The following is a 15,396-nucleotide window of genomic DNA, read 5'->3' on the forward strand; positions in this document are numbered from 1 at the left end:
TCTTGTACTCAAGCCTCCTCTTCTATAGTATAATATAGCTTATCTACTGTGGCCTAGTTTCTTCAGCTGTGGCGCTCTTCCGCATACTATGTTTAATACTGTATACGAGATGCAGGGATCGTCCTAAGTAGGCCAATCACGACGCGTTTCGACACATGTCGACCATGACGGGAGCCGGTCAAGCGTCTGAAGCCCGGCTCGCCCGATTATTGGTCGCGATGCTTAATGACGCCCTCTAGGTTCCATCTCAGGCTTTTTGATGGGTCTCCTAGCATATCGTGAAACATTGACATGTTGAATTTTGTTTCTTCAACAAGATTTGCGATGGTAATTTCGTCTTCCTACATAGCGCCATGTGAGCTTGTGTGATATCCGTGAGTTCAGACTCGTCCGGCTCGTCGCAGCTCCCCACACGTCGGAATGACCATAGATGCATCGGCAATCGTATACACATCTGTCAATATCCTATGATTAGATCCGCGATCGCTGCGTCGATTTATTTGATTCTTCTTTTCTTGTACCCGTCGTAAAAAAACAGATGATCGGCCGTTTGATAGTGGAAATCTGATAGAGCGACTCGTGACAGGAAGGCTGGCAGGCTGATATCCGGGCGCCAAGTGGAGCTCATGCAAGTCGACGAATAAGTGAAGCTATGTACATGTAACTGGACCTTGGCTGCAGCATCGTGCAGAAAGAAAGAAGACGGCATAAGGCCTCGTCCTACCTAACCGTTTTAGTCGGTATGACATGGGTCTTTGATAGGTAACATATCACAAAATTTTGTGTTCTGTGTTCGCAGAAATGTCCGTATGATGTACGGCGACCCTTTTACACGAGATCCAGTTTCCATGTGAAGGAGCAGTAGCTGGTATATCAGTGAGGTGGGTATGTTGTGTATATTCAAACTCGCCGCCGCAAGCAGAGGAGTACTGCGATTTGAAGCTAATCTGGTGAAGTCGCCTTATGCACGAGGAGCACAGCATGCCCAATCTATAACAGTGGTGCATGAAATTCCCATCATTTAGCACCCACGCGATACGTACGATAATGGCGCTTAGAAGACCACTAGACTAAAGTCGAAGCGAGAGATCTTAGTCTAGTAAAAGTACTAGGCTAGTTGACAGCCAAGCGGGAAGAGAGGTTAAGATCTAGACTACTTAGGTGCGCAAATAGCGTGCTGGTTACGCCCTGTTAGATGAAGATCTAAGCAACGGATGAAAGCAATGGATTCAGCGGTGGAAAGAAATGGTACGATTTGCATCAGTAATACCCAACCGTGAAGCTTGATAGAGCCATATCGACGTGAGACAGGCCCGCTCTTGGTTATATCTTTTTTCCATGATGTGACATTTGCGGATAAGTCCCCAGATATTACGTCTCTTAAGCTGGAATGGGATGTGGTGACGATGATTCCTCACCATATCCGGTCTCCGTGTCTAGTAGTACTAGTTACGATATACCGAATCAATGTTGCCGAATAGGTCAGTTCCGTTTAAATCTGGAAATATAGCTAGTTAACGCCGTTTGTCTTGTTGTCTTGTCATTTGTCTTAGTTAGCATGTTCCGGAAGAGTGTTCAAAACTTGCCGTCACCGAGGTGTGGCGCTCGTAAGCCAATAAGCACTTTACTGTGAGGGCTCCGAAGGCAGTTCGGGAACGGTGATTGGACTGGCGGAGCTAGAAATAAGCTAGTAACTTCGCACTTCGTACTTCGTGTTGAAACTAATCAACTTCCCCTTCACTCGTTTCGATGATCAAGACCGATCCACCGCGAAGCTATCGATTATCTGATCAGTCTGTGTACTTACATACTGTACGGAGTATCTTTCCTTGGGTATCTTCTTGGGTATCCCCTTGGCTCTAATGAGGTCATAACTAAAAATTCGAGGTCATGTGAAGTGGTAAGTAAGGGTTTCCTGAAGCGGGGCAGCGATGCATTTTCGCGATTCTCGGATGAGGTGGGATTTGAATGTGAGTCAACTTTCCCACCCTAGAAATTATGGATTGGAATGGATACGCATAACCTGGCATGTGCTGGGCGTGAGGGTTCTGCCGCGCGGAAGGAGGTTTTATGAACAAGTGCTGACGAAATATTACGTGGTTTTGGTCCAGGCTACGAAGGAAGCTAGCCGTAGTAATAACAAGCCACTTCCAGCTATTGTTTCTTGACCCTTGAGGGTATACATGTCTTGGCTTGAACGGGAGGATTTTAAGTCGAATACCCGTTTTGACCTAGGTACCTAGGTAGGTAGTATGTAATAATTTAGAAAAGAAAAGGTTACTTGCGGGTTGACCTACATACAACGTCCCCTATCTATCGGCGACAGCCTCGCAGCCGGCGACTGAGACGTCTCGTTTATTATTAGGACTCCGCTGGTAGGGGTCATCTTTCTGATTAAACGGCGTATGCAAATGTGAGGCATTTCCAATAAGAATCGCGCCTCGCTCATCGCTGAGCTAACTAGGCGGTCGGCTGTCTTGCTCATAGGTGATAGAGGATATGATTGATGCCCTTTCGGCCGTTCTAGGTAGATAAGTGTTAAAATGCACCGTTGTCTTTGCTGACACTCCGTAGTGCTATGCAGTGCTAAAGATGTCGTAAGCCCAGCTTACACAGTTGGGTTAGTCTACAGAATACGCTGGTCCGATGTTGGTAGGTAGCTCAGAATCCCTTCATGCATGAGGTCATGCAGGTAAGATCAAAGGAGAAGGGGAACGAGGGAAGCTCGGAAATAATAACCAGAAGCTAAGCAAATATAGCAGCTTGACGCGCAACGCTGCTTACACGATGGTGATTTCGCGTTTTGGCGGCACGACAACTCCTAGGTAGTTTCTTCTTGATTATTAGGATGATGTTGGGAATTGTTCTAGGTAGAAGTACGACGGAGCATATACCTCTTTAGCCATGATGCCGTCGGATAGTCTCACCTACCGACTTATATTTATTAGCTCCCTAATGCATTACATATATGTAATACCCAACCAGATACGGACAATACATACAGTACATACCTTGTTCAAGTTCCATTCGTGAGCCGTCGCCTTGCACCAAGGCGCGTTGTATTATGTCTTCGCTGCATATTTCATGATTTTTTGGGAGATTCTGCGGCCGTCACCCGCAATTTTCGATTCATCCTTTCTTTTTTTTCTTTGGATTGGTAAAACTTTACAATCTCCGCTGAACTGCAATCGCTAGTAAATCTACATTAGCATCTACATAGGTCTGAGACTGGTACGTATGACTCTGCATTGTCCTCGGGTACACTCGAAACCCATTTCGGGGGTCGATCAGGATGCTTGTCCACGCTTGTCCGGTTGGCTTGCTCCACAGTTAGTTCCGTAGAATGTTCCCTAAGAGGCAATTCTTAGGGGTTGCGCTGATGGGACCAGATATTCGAGAAGGAAAAAAAAGACATCTGATTATGTATATATGTATATGTATATGGGGATGTATACGCGGATGCAAGTGTAGGTATATAAGTGGATGTAGGTCTATGTATGTGATGTATGTGTGAAGAAGAGCTGAAGCTATTGCAGAAAAGAAAAGTATTAATCAATTAATGTAATGTACCTAGGTAGCTGCAAAGATGAAAAAAAAGCGCCGATTAAAAAAATCCGTCGGGAACTGCGGCTCCACCGTTTTTACTCGGGCGAAACCTTGTATACCACGAATTTAAGGCTAGAGCTAAATTCTATTTTTCTATTCATGAATTATTACCTATTATTTTACGGTCCCTTCCACCTTCCACAATAATCAATTAATTGGGTGAACCTTGGAAGCTCCCGGTTTTGAAACATTTGACCGGGTCAAATCTTCCCGCAACTCCACCGATGCGCCGATAGGACTAACTTAAGTACGTACATACAAAAGTACCTTCATATATAGATGGATGTATCTGCTATAACGATACTCGATATATAATACATAGCATTAGGTATAATATGTAACGTACCCAAATGTAAAAAAGGTTCTTCCTAATGGTCCTTTAATAGTTGCCTAGCCATGTCCGACACGTTCTTTTCATACATATACCGTAGTAATAATGCGCGATCTGTATTATGCCGAATGTGATACCATATCGCATGTAGCAACGGATCCCATTTTTAACCCAGTTCTATGTAGCAGCGAGTGAACGTGGTTAATCAATCCAAAAACAGCGAGCGGCACAACTTGTAAGGCTATCTATGCGTGACACTTGCACGTATCACGGCTTATATGTAGGCATATATGTAATGTATATGTATATAATCTTCATAATTTTTTCTTCTTCTTTTAATAAAAAGCCTATATGTGAATGCACTTATATGTATGATGAAAGTTATTCTTACTTATTTAAAGTTTTCCCCTACCCGAAGAACTGGGCAAACTGTAACATCGTGGCCGCATTGGGGATCCGGCTTAGCTCGAATGCTCTTTTATCTTTTATTAAATATTGTTTCCAACTCTCTTTTTCATCATCTTCTAATTTTAATGGTATGCCGGCGTCGATAATATTAAGGACATCCATCTAACCAACCCATGTTGCTATGCTGGTAATTAGATAGGTAAAAATCTCTTGGAACTTCTATTCTCATACAAGGACTACGTAACAAGGACTACGTATCTCCATATACAGTACATGCCATGCTATCATCAAGATGATAAAATCAGCAACACGCTAATGCGGGGCTTATCCAAGTTGGGTATCTTTACCCACGCGTTGTGTGACGCTGTACTGCTTCCTAAGTATTATACGATTGCAAATGTATCTTTCTTGTTTATTTTCTTATTTCTATAGACGTATGTACAAGGAGTTGTAGCTTATAGTTACCAAATAAGGCATTTAATAGCTTATTAGCATGAATTATCTACGGGTAGGCTAGTCAAATTCTTATTTCACAAGTTGAATCCAAAGTCCGGATCACATCATCGACCGGAAGTCTGAGCCTGCAAGTTGCAATCCAATTCCATCTCGATCCAACGATCTTCGGCTTGAACCTCACAGTGCCAGTTGTGTTCTGATATGTGTCTTCCGTCTTCGTTAGCTTCTTTAGCAACTAGCCATGTAAGGCTGAGCAATGACTTCGGCTAGCTGCCAATACGAAGAAATCATCCAGCTGACTGGTCAATGTCGTGTCGTGATTGATGAAGCCGATCAAGCCTTGTCTTGTTATATATATCCTACTACTGGTAGACAGAGATATCACTTTTAAACTAACATCACTCCTTTGCAACGACTATTGCCACATCCGAGACTTTAGCGGCGAACTATGCATCTGTCTATGTATCCCTAGCGGATTAGTTAGGTATGTACATCTATTCCTCAAGACTCACTCTGAATGAAGTAACTTGCATTTTCTCTCATTTGCCCAACCCCCAGCTGCCTTCAGTTGCCCAGCTGCTCTAGACAAGGATCATACCCCCCTGTTCATATGCTCATCCCCTGCCCTTGTCGTTCTGCGTCTGGGCTTGCACGTAGAACCCCCCGGTCAACTCTCTTGTCACCCCCCTGTCCCCGTCCATGGACCCTTGACCAGTTCGGCCACTCTCCTCGGCGTTGCTGATTACTGGATTACTGTTATTCATCATTATTCGCCATCTTGCTTCATCCCCCCGTTGGGTTATGGTCGCATTTTGTTACTCTCTTGCTGGTACTGCGCGCTTTCCGACTATCATATCCTGTCTCCATTCCCTTCCCATTCCACCATCTAATTATAATCCCGGGTTCGCGGGGCTCTTTTGAGATAAACCCGTATCTGGCCCTATCCAGCACTTGCATACCCGCTCTTGCGTTTGACTTTAATCCGCATTATACACATGCCGCTATACCATATCGCGTCTTGCTCTTTCCCTCTCATAACCGTCATAACCGTTGCAACCTGCAAGAGCGCAATCGCAGTTGCCATTGCAAAACGACGACGATTCTAAAGAAAGAAGCTACTACCTATCTACCCTAAGCTCCATTTTCTTAGTTCGCATTCAGTCGCATATTATCGTACATACAACCCAGCCAGGCGTACATACTTTTTATTTTTTTCTCACTTACCATCATACATACCCAGAACCATTCATTATACCACACACTCTGTACCACACACACATATATCTACCTACCTACATACATAATCTACATACACATACATGCGTATACAGGCATAACACGCATACGAATCTTACATCTTACTTCCTGGCTTTGCTATATTGGCTGATATATCCTATTGATTCCGTTCTTAAGAGAAACCAACCCGAAGCTCGGCGCAAGCAACCGAAGAAGCTTACCATAGTAGAACAAATCACAGCATCCAACGCAGAATTAGTGGTTAGCTCTAGTCAGCTAATAACTACTACCACTATTGTCTACTTTCTTTAGCTTTACCTGCTTGATCCTGGCCCGAAAGAGGTAGCCCGGCAGAAGCAAGAGAAGCAGGACACCATCTGGGCTTGGCTACCCGTCGATCCACCCACAGGTGCCGCCCATCCATCCCTCCATCTCTCCATCCCTCCCATCCAGTCGTTATCAACTTCTGTTCTGTACATACTGCTGCTACTGCTGCCATCCGCTGCCACACCACACCCCAGATTCTAACTCGCAGCCTGCCCTGTCTGTGCCTATCATTGCGGTTTGCGATAGGCCTCTGCACGATTCAACGACATCTGAAACGAGGAACGCAGAGAAGAAAATATCAACGTCAATAATAATATCATTGATATTGTCGTAAGACTAATATCGAGAACGGAAGACGGCGACAGAAAGGGAGTTTGTTCCAACACGCCGCTTTTTTACTTACACCTATAACCCTACTTGGTCGCCGGCCTTAGGAGTCCTCTTATTCAACTAACTTGCCCCTCTAAACATACAGAGAGAGAGAGAGGCCAGTCTTTTATTCCCCTCCCTCCCACTATTAAAAAAAGCCTTGCGGACTTATGAAGGGGGCAACTCTCTCGGAGCAAGAGGCGAAACAGCAGCTGAACAAGGACTCGGCGTCTAGGATCCGGAACTATCTAAAGCATCCACTAACTCTCTAACTCTCTCGCCCTTTCTGTCTCTTCAACCTAGCTTATACGACGGGGAAGAGACACCCACACAAATTGGGGAAAACCAAGAAATAGACGTAGGGAAAGAAGTGTGTTGTGAAGTAGGAGAAGCAGAAACAGAAGCTCATGAAGAGAAATATGAACGAAGGGAAATTCGATTTATTAATATTCAACAAATTTCCTCCGCGCGCGAAAAACGAAATAATCATTATTTCGTTTTGAAGTTTCCGTCTCTTCGCGAAATATTTCTTCTATTCTACACGATTACACAATTTACAGTCGCAATCATTATTATTCCCCCCCCTCCCTCAACCCCCAAAGTCGATCAAATTCGTCTAAATACATAATCATTTCGCCCGGGGTCGTGGCCCACATTTGGAACATCTAACGCAGCGCAGTAGTACCGAAGCTAGGTACCTGTCGGCCCCCGGTATAAGTACATCATACATGCGCTACATACTGCGCATACTGCACTGCACATTACTGCACACTCTGCACACACACAGACGGGGTACACTACATACATAACCATACATAACCGTACATCCATGGTATCGACCCCGATACGATACGAAGACTTGGAACTTGGGTTTGCGCCAATCTACCAACCACATGCACGAGTAATCCTGCATCGTCCCCCTCGAAGCAAGCACACTTGCCATCTTTCCAAGATCTACTACCCTCGCCTTGTTGCGCGCGTCATTCACCCATCCTCCGCCCTTTTCTTCTAGTCCAACTATATCAAGACACGTCGCTCTGCAGGCACAGCTTTCTCCACGTCTCTTCCGCCGCCTGACGTGCAACATCGCATCGTCGCCCGCCCGAATGTATTCCACCCAGCCTAACGGCGCTGAGGGTGCGACCATCAATCCCGCAACTATCAACCCTGCCGCCCTCAATTCTGGTGAGTTAAACCGTCTTCTTTTTTATAATAACAGCCTCTCCTTTTCCTGTCTCGTCGTTCAGCCTTTTTTATTTCCTCTCTTTTGCGTTGCGCCTTGCCTTACTACACCCGCGGGCGATGTTGTTCGTCTGAAAGAAAGAATAAAAGAAGGCTGGGAGAGAAGAGAGAAAAGCACGATATCTTCTCGCTTACCCTCGCCCTTACCCGCCTGAACACATATTCTCTCCCTTTCCTTACTACCGATGATCGCCATCATCGTCGTTATTTATCCGTCGCCTCCCGTCCCGCCCTAGCTAGCGAGAACGACGCGATTGTGATTGACATACAATCATCGTCGCGATGGCTTATACCCGGCGCATCCTTTCGATATCATGCCCCGCCTAGTTTAGCTGTCGTGTTGCTGTTGTCATTGTGTCATTAAAGGCGCTGATTACTGATTTAACGTTCCTAATTGCGCAGAATTATTGAATCAAGCTCCTCGAGGTCTCAAGCGAAGTCGTTCTCCGGATCCCTATCACGACGCGACCGCATCTGAGATCCCCGGAGATGATGGTAAGGCCCCATCTCATCTTGTGTTCCTACCTATATTCCACGGTTTGCCGCTGTGCGCATCATGTGTTCAGGTTACATCATGTTGTCGTGCAACGCGCTGCCGCAAGGGAGTACCTGCTAATCCCCTATCGTCGCATCGCAGGTGATTCAAAGCAGCCTAGAAAACGCGGCCGACCGATGAAATCGCGAGTTCCTGGTGACGTCCCAGAACCACCGAATCAAACCTCAATTCCTCCCCCTCCCCCTCCCGCTCAAATGTCGCAGTCCATACCACCTCATACTCCGCAGTCCCAGAACTCCGCGCTGCCCGGACATGTCGGTAGCTATGCTCCGGCTCAAGCGTCGCCTCCGCCAAAGACAACCCCCACTAAGACGACTCTGAAGGCACTCCCGACCGTGCGCGACCACACTACCGACCAGCTTGGCCCCGGTAACGATGAATACCTACCGCGCGAAATTGATGAGTCCGGCGAGAAGAAAGTTTTGCCTAATGGTCAGCTCTTAGGCGGCCGTGAATATCGATGCCGAACGTTCCTTGTCCCTAATCGCGGCGAGAAATTATTTATGCTGGCGACAGAATGCGCAAGAGTACTTGGATACAGGGATTCGTACTTGTTGTTTAACAAGAATAGATCGCTATTTAAGATTATTGCGAATCAAGTAGAGAAGGATGACCTGGTCTCCCAAGAAATACTGCCGTTCTCGTATAGGTCGAGACAAATAGCTATCGTTACGGCGCGGTCAATGTTTCGGCAATTCGGGAGTAGAGTAATAGTGAATGGACGAAGAGTGCGCGATGATTACTGGGAACAGAAGGCGAGGAAGCAAGGTTTTACAGAAGCCGACCTTGCGGGGGAGAAGAGACCAGGCGCATCTAAAGCCAGAGAAGCAGCAGCTGAGGCAAACAATAGTATGACGCCACTCCCAGGAGGCCCACACGGTGAGATTGTTTATGCGAATAACCCCCAATTTGGTGGCGCTCCGCAACCGCTTGTTCAACCAGGTATGATGGGACCGCCAGGAAATTCGACCAGAATGCCCATGATAACAGTAGGACCAGATCTTAACGATACGAGGACTCGAGACTACAGCAATTTTATTAAAGGAGGTCCTCGGCAGGAAATAACCGGTCCAGCCTACCAGGACAGAACTCAAGCCAGCTCCATCGGGGAGATACACCAGCAGGCGCACCATGCCGCCGAATTCAGTCGATCCATCAACCAGCAGCGCGAGATGCGAACCGACTATATGAATAATCTATGGAGAAGAAATCACGAACAACCGGCCACTACCCAGCCTGTCACTACTGAGTCCTCCCTGCCCACATCGCGTGCGAACCAGTCTCCTCACGCCGCCTCGGCAAGTATGCACACTCCTGGCATCGTCCCAAATCAGAGCCCACAAATGATGATGACCGCACCACCTTACTCGCAGTCCATCCACTCGCAGCAGCCAATGAGCCAGACTTCAATGCGGGGTGTGCCGCAATCATCTTCTCAGAAGCAGTCGAGGCCTTCCAATATCCAACCTGGCGCTTCAAATAACATGTCTCAAGGTGCCCCGGCATACAACTACGGCTCATCGAACCAGATGTGGGGGCCTCCTCAAACGCCGCAGACGCCTCAGCATTACCAAGGCTATACAACCCAGTCTCAGCCTTCTCCCCATCCTCAGCAGTCGCCAGCTCCTCAGCTCCGTCATTCAGGAGGAACTCCCCAAATGCAACCAAGTACTATGCAATACCATGGTATGCCGGGCCTAAACCAGAGCTATCCCACTACCGGGCAAGGCATGTACCCTCCCGAACAGACACCTAGACAGTTTATGCCTCAAAACCCCGGACCAGGACCAGCCGTAACTTCTACGTGGAATAACCCACAAACGTCGGCTAGCGGGACTTGGTGGGCTAACCCGCCTCAGTGAGCTGGAGCGGGGATTGCAGGTCACGGGTAAATGGCCATACTCGAGCTCAGGGGAGACGCCAAATTCGGCTGTCGATTCTATCACTCATCCACAAGGTCGCCGTTCGCACTCTACACTCATGGGAGGAAACTTGAACCGATCTATTATACCCAGCATTCACATCATCGGGGTGGTCCTTTGATTTAGTGAGGCTATGTCCCTACTTGCACTATTCGGCCCGGTCCAGCAATAGAGGAGTCGGAGGATCGTCTTTTGTCGCATATTTAAAGGGGTTTGCCGGATTCACGTTCGTTCGGGCAGCATTACGAATTGGCAGGCTGTACTGCTTTGCGCTTTACGTTGCATCATGAGACTACGGCCAGCCAATCATTTTGTCGAAGCTCAATTTTCAGACGGCATTTTGCATATACACTTGATACCACTACGGCTTTTCGTCGTTTCCTACACTTATTATTTCATCTCACAATCTATCTTCCATTCGTTTCAGACGATTACAGAAATCGTCGGTTTTATTTTCTGCGATACCCTTTACACCATAAATGCTCGCAACCCGCTATCTGACAGCGGAGTACATACCATCTCGTGATTATCAGAGGCGAGATCCAGGGGGCTACTACACGCTTGCCCTCTGTTATACGATGTCGACCGCCAGCGGGAGTCGATCTCCCGGTCGCCCTAGGCGTGGTATTACCTATAAGGAATTACCTTAGCCGCCCGTCACGAGTCCAAGAGAAACGATTATCTCTCTTGGCTACCCATATGGTAGCTTAACCGTGACACTTGGATTAAGGGCGCCCGGGAGACGAGGCTTCCCGGCTTGGCTGTTATTATCTTACCCTACTCTAATCACTCATGGTCGTCGCATTGCATAACTGGCGGGAGGTACTGTCTTGTTTTTAGGTCATATGGGCTAAGGAGGTTATTTGCTGATTATATTCTTTGTTATCTCCTTCGTCTTTTGTTACTATTCAACCTTCTATCAAAGGTTTCACGTTGCCTCTCTCATGGGGGAAATTGGAAGTAACCCACTTTCAGTCAGTCAGTCAGCATTGGAGGAGTTTACTCTGTTTCGCCGCTTGGTCTCGAGTAATTTTCGCCACCGTTCGGGCTTGGGTACAACAATGGGTCGAACGGATTATTCGATCCCCTGAAGGGGGAGACGGTCAGACCCATGCTCATTGATTGAATTTGGATACGGCTGTCTTGTCTATTCTCCACGAATGCTTCTCTTTCCATAGGTTTTTTTTTTTTCGGGGGGTCAAATTTGCATCACCAGGGAGGGATACCGGGATTCTTTTATGTACGGAGCTTGGATTACCTCCCTCTCCTGAGGGAGTGAGGGAGAGGACCACTCTACCGATTCTTGTTTACAGTTTTTTAGTCACTCTCAGGCGGAGTTGCGCGGAAGGCAAAGCATCAAAGCGCAACAGGGTAATACAAATCAATACTCGTTTGGAATTGGAATAATTAACTTGCACCAGGAACGTGAGACTGACACTCAAAGATTTACGGAGGCATACTCGAGTGACTAGGAGGATACATCAGCTTTCATGATCTACCAGGCTTAAGCAGTAAGTAGAGCTTGCCTGTTTCGCCCTGCTGCAGAAATCCACCCCTTGCATACCTAGGTAGGTAAGAAGACGATAATCGTATGTCATATGCTCTAAGCCTCACCTTTGCAAGCTCTTAGAATCAACCATACCCAACAATCTCTAAGTATACATACCCAGATACATTACTTGATTAGGTACATGACACTTGCAAACCCAGAATAACACAAACATCGAGATACTTAACATGTAAGTACGTAGTAGGTACTTAGGTAGGTAATACAGTCGTATTACCCCCTCCTATCAGACCCCAGATTCTTACTATATAGATAAAGAACCAACGTTTGCTGCTGCTTATACACTTTTGCATCTTGTTTATTACTCAGCGGACAATTGCGGATAGATCGTTCGAGACCAGGGATCCTATACTTGTGCTCATTCCTAGGTAGGTACATTACCTAGAAGCGGCCCGGACTGGCTTACACGCGTGAGGCACATATGTATCCTGTAGGGCGTATGTGGGTAACTATATCTAGGTGTAAAGTGCTAACTGGGTACTGGGTTATAACGAGGTAGAGTAGGTAGAGTGATGTATGTTGTATCTTTGTATATGTTATATGTACATCACCCTCCTTTCTCCTTATATACATACGTGCTCTTCGGCCTAGGTACCGTTCCAGAAGTCCAGAACCAACGGCTTGGGGCGAGAAGCAGAATATTTACCCACCTACATATTCTCGGTACGTAATAAACTGCAATAATACGGGTCGTGTATGTATACCACCTAGTCGATGTAAGCCCCAACCTACCGACCGGCGGGCAGGCAGATAAATAGGCAACCAAAAAAGTAACAACGAACATGCAATTTTCCTGCCCCAACTCTCCCTCTCCAACTCGAACATTCCTTCTTCCCCCAACTTTTTCCACGAGGGATGGAGGATGGAGGGTGAGGGGAGGACGGGACTGGACTGGGGGCTTACGTTAGTTTCGTTCGTTCAACCCTTTACACTTTACACTTTACCCATACGAGATCTGACTCAGCCCTACCGAGAAGGAGATGGCTCATCCTGCGGTACTAGTGGACGGGTTCGGCCGTGTGGAATTTTTGCTTTTTTGTGGTTTTTTGCCTTTTATTAACTATGTATGTTGTGCTACGATATGCTTGCGATGCGTCTTATGTAGGTAAGTCTGCTTTGGGGGTTCTGATTTGACGTGCAGGACGTAATGGAAACGGGAAGGGGGTGGAGGAGGAAGGTTGGTGCGGGAGAGGTACATATCCTCGAGATAGAGGGGATTTTTCCTCTTTTGGGTAGATAAGAGAGAATGCATAACTGGACAGGGCTGGATATTCCTTATCCTTGATTATTCTCTCGCTTTACTTGATTTTACTTGCTTTTATTTTCCATCCTTTGAATGCTACAGCTTGGTATTCAGGTAAATACTACTTACAACTACCACCATAGCCACCACACAACCGGACGCTATTCTAGAGTACAGTGGCGCGCAGCCTGCAGTAGCAAGCTCACCCTCCCCGTGCCCGCCCTGACGGATCGAGATCCTTGTAAGAGCGATTTTTTTATATTCAGAGTTCCTTTTCCTGCCTTGGAGTTGACGTTTTTATATTACATTTCTGTAACATGTTTATACGTACGCGTTTATATATAGCTCTTTTACTGTGGTGTAAGGATGTAAGTATCTACATACGGTATTCTGCCCGTCTGTACATCCATTCGTGTGCCGTGTAGCCGATTGGCTGGACGGAAATAACTTATGATCGAATCGCTGGGTAGACCGAAAGGAATTGCGAACATCAGGTGTTGTTCCCGATACCGATAGCGATGATAGGTGCCTAGGTAGGTATAATATTCACAGGCCATCGTCGTCATTATTAATGAAAGTTACTATAAACCGGGACCCCATACCTCTAGCCCCCATCCGCACGCGTGCGTTTTTTTGTACGTGCGCGCCGCTTAAGCCATCTTGGCTCGATCTGGCGTGCGGCGTTGTGATGGCTCACACGTGGGACAGTTGCGTCCTGGTTGGGTACCAAGGATGTCCGTGATGGGTGCCCGAGCCATGTGGTTTCACCGCCTCTTCCTTTTTTTATACCATTTTGCTAGGTAGGGGGAAAGTAAAGGTAGAATTGGGGGCCATCACGGCGCAGGGAATTGTCGTTTTGGTTGTTTATTATTGTGATGAGATCTGCTGGTTCGTCGGATATTAGCCTTACTGGGGGTGTGGTAAGGGGGTACAGGTAATGGAGTGGTGACATAGGTGGTTGGAAATGATGGTGGGTTGGGGCTCGGACCCAGCAAATCAGACAGACACGTGTAAACCCGGACCATTCAGGCGGGATCGCGAGACGATCTTGCTCCGGGGCTGTATTTTTGAAGGTTCTTGCCGAACGTGGCAGATGGGGCTACAGGGTCCTTGAGTGGACGTGGATGTGTTTGAGCTTCCTTGGCTTGCGAAAGGACTGGCCATTCATGCTTTTAGGATTTCGAATCCGAGGATGAGAGGCGAGCGATATCTCTTTGCTATTTTATGCGTCCGATATGTTGAGTAACTCTCATAGGTCACGATTTCATCGCTATAGATTCTGCGAACACGCCCCCTACCGCTTGTTCAAGGATACCTGGCCCCTAGGATTAGACCCAGATACATCGTAACATCGTAATAAAAGAACGCCCCATCGAAACGAGGACAGCCTTATATGTCATCACTTATAGCCATTATGTCATGGTACGTGCTTTTAGTCCATTATTATGAATGAATATTGATATAGATAAAAGCGTTAATACTAGCAGGCTAAAGTCCAAATGCTGGAACGTAGGAGTTAGTCCATAGTACATGTACAAGGGTCCTAGTAAGTAGAATATTTTTAATTCTTCTTTCGGAAGAAGTACGCCGCAACGGATCGGAAATTGTGTTATCCTTTACGAACTTTTGGATTTCGGTATAAGTCCCTGATCCGCTAAGGCTCTGGACTTAGACCAAAACATTCATCATGTCCTGGGGAAATAACACGTCTAACGATTTGATCGGTCTTTATTCCGGGCCTTGTTAGCTCGCGAGACCTAACAATGTCCTTCCTTCGATGCTAATAACATCCGGTTAGCTTGGATCAGTATCCCCTCGGAGTATCTTAAGCTCCTTGGACTTCCCATTTCGGGGTTAACGTTATAAAGGCCCGGGCCGGAAGCGCTGCAGTTAGTGCGTACCTTATAGATAAGCGGGTAAGCTTAAAGGTAAGCGGTTTCTCTTTCGAGACGCTGTTGGGATATCCGATCTGACATACGATTGTTGTGATAGGATATAGGGGCTTACCTACTGTAGCACGAGTAGTAAACGGAATACTAGCTCGAGTGATATATCATTACGTACAAGTTTATAGGTGCCTAGGTGATTGTCGTTGGTACGCCTTATGAATAACGAAAGAGGTTAGGTGAGAAT

The 15,396-nt window shown here is 46.7% G+C and overlaps 2 protein-coding genes across 2 annotated transcripts; one reads left to right on the top strand and one right to left on the bottom strand.

Annotated features, from left to right (window-relative positions):
• Positions 1-4,905: 4,905 nt before the first annotated feature.
• Positions 4,906-5,885, bottom strand: F4822DRAFT_435041 (uncharacterized protein; the record flags this gene model as incomplete). Its single annotated transcript, XM_051462114.1, has 2 exons — positions 4,906-5,008; positions 5,761-5,885. The coding sequence occupies 2 exons, from the start codon at positions 5,883-5,885 to the stop codon at positions 4,906-4,908; spliced, it is 228 nt and encodes a 75-aa protein (XP_051308884.1).
• Positions 5,886-7,923: 2,038 nt separating this feature from the next.
• F4822DRAFT_92742 (uncharacterized protein) lies at positions 7,924-10,566 on the top strand. Its single transcript, XM_051464174.1, has 3 exons — positions 7,924-8,470; positions 8,613-9,473; positions 9,522-10,566. The coding sequence occupies exons 2-3, from the start codon at positions 8,648-8,650 to the stop codon at positions 10,391-10,393; spliced, it is 1,698 nt and encodes a 565-aa protein (XP_051308885.1). The 5' UTR covers positions 7,924-8,470; positions 8,613-8,647; the 3' UTR covers positions 10,394-10,566.
• The last annotated feature ends 4,830 nt before the right edge of the window (positions 10,567-15,396 follow it).

The sequence above is a fragment of the Hypoxylon trugodes genome, assembly GCF_022578975.1.
Source record: "Hypoxylon trugodes strain CBS 135444 unplaced genomic scaffold F4822scaffold_12, whole genome shotgun sequence".
NCBI classification, from domain to species: domain Eukaryota; kingdom Fungi; phylum Ascomycota; class Sordariomycetes; order Xylariales; family Hypoxylaceae; genus Hypoxylon; species Hypoxylon trugodes.

Excerpts from the sequence above, each read along its gene's own strand:
- F4822DRAFT_92742 (XM_051464174.1), top strand. The coding sequence starts at position 8,648 with ATGAAATCGCGAGTTCCTGGTGACGTCCCAGAACCACCGAATCAAACC. Across the intron at positions 9,474-9,521 it reads GCAACCGCTTGTTCAACCAG|TAGGACCAGATCTTAACGAT; the intron begins GTATGATGGGAC and ends CCATGATAACAG.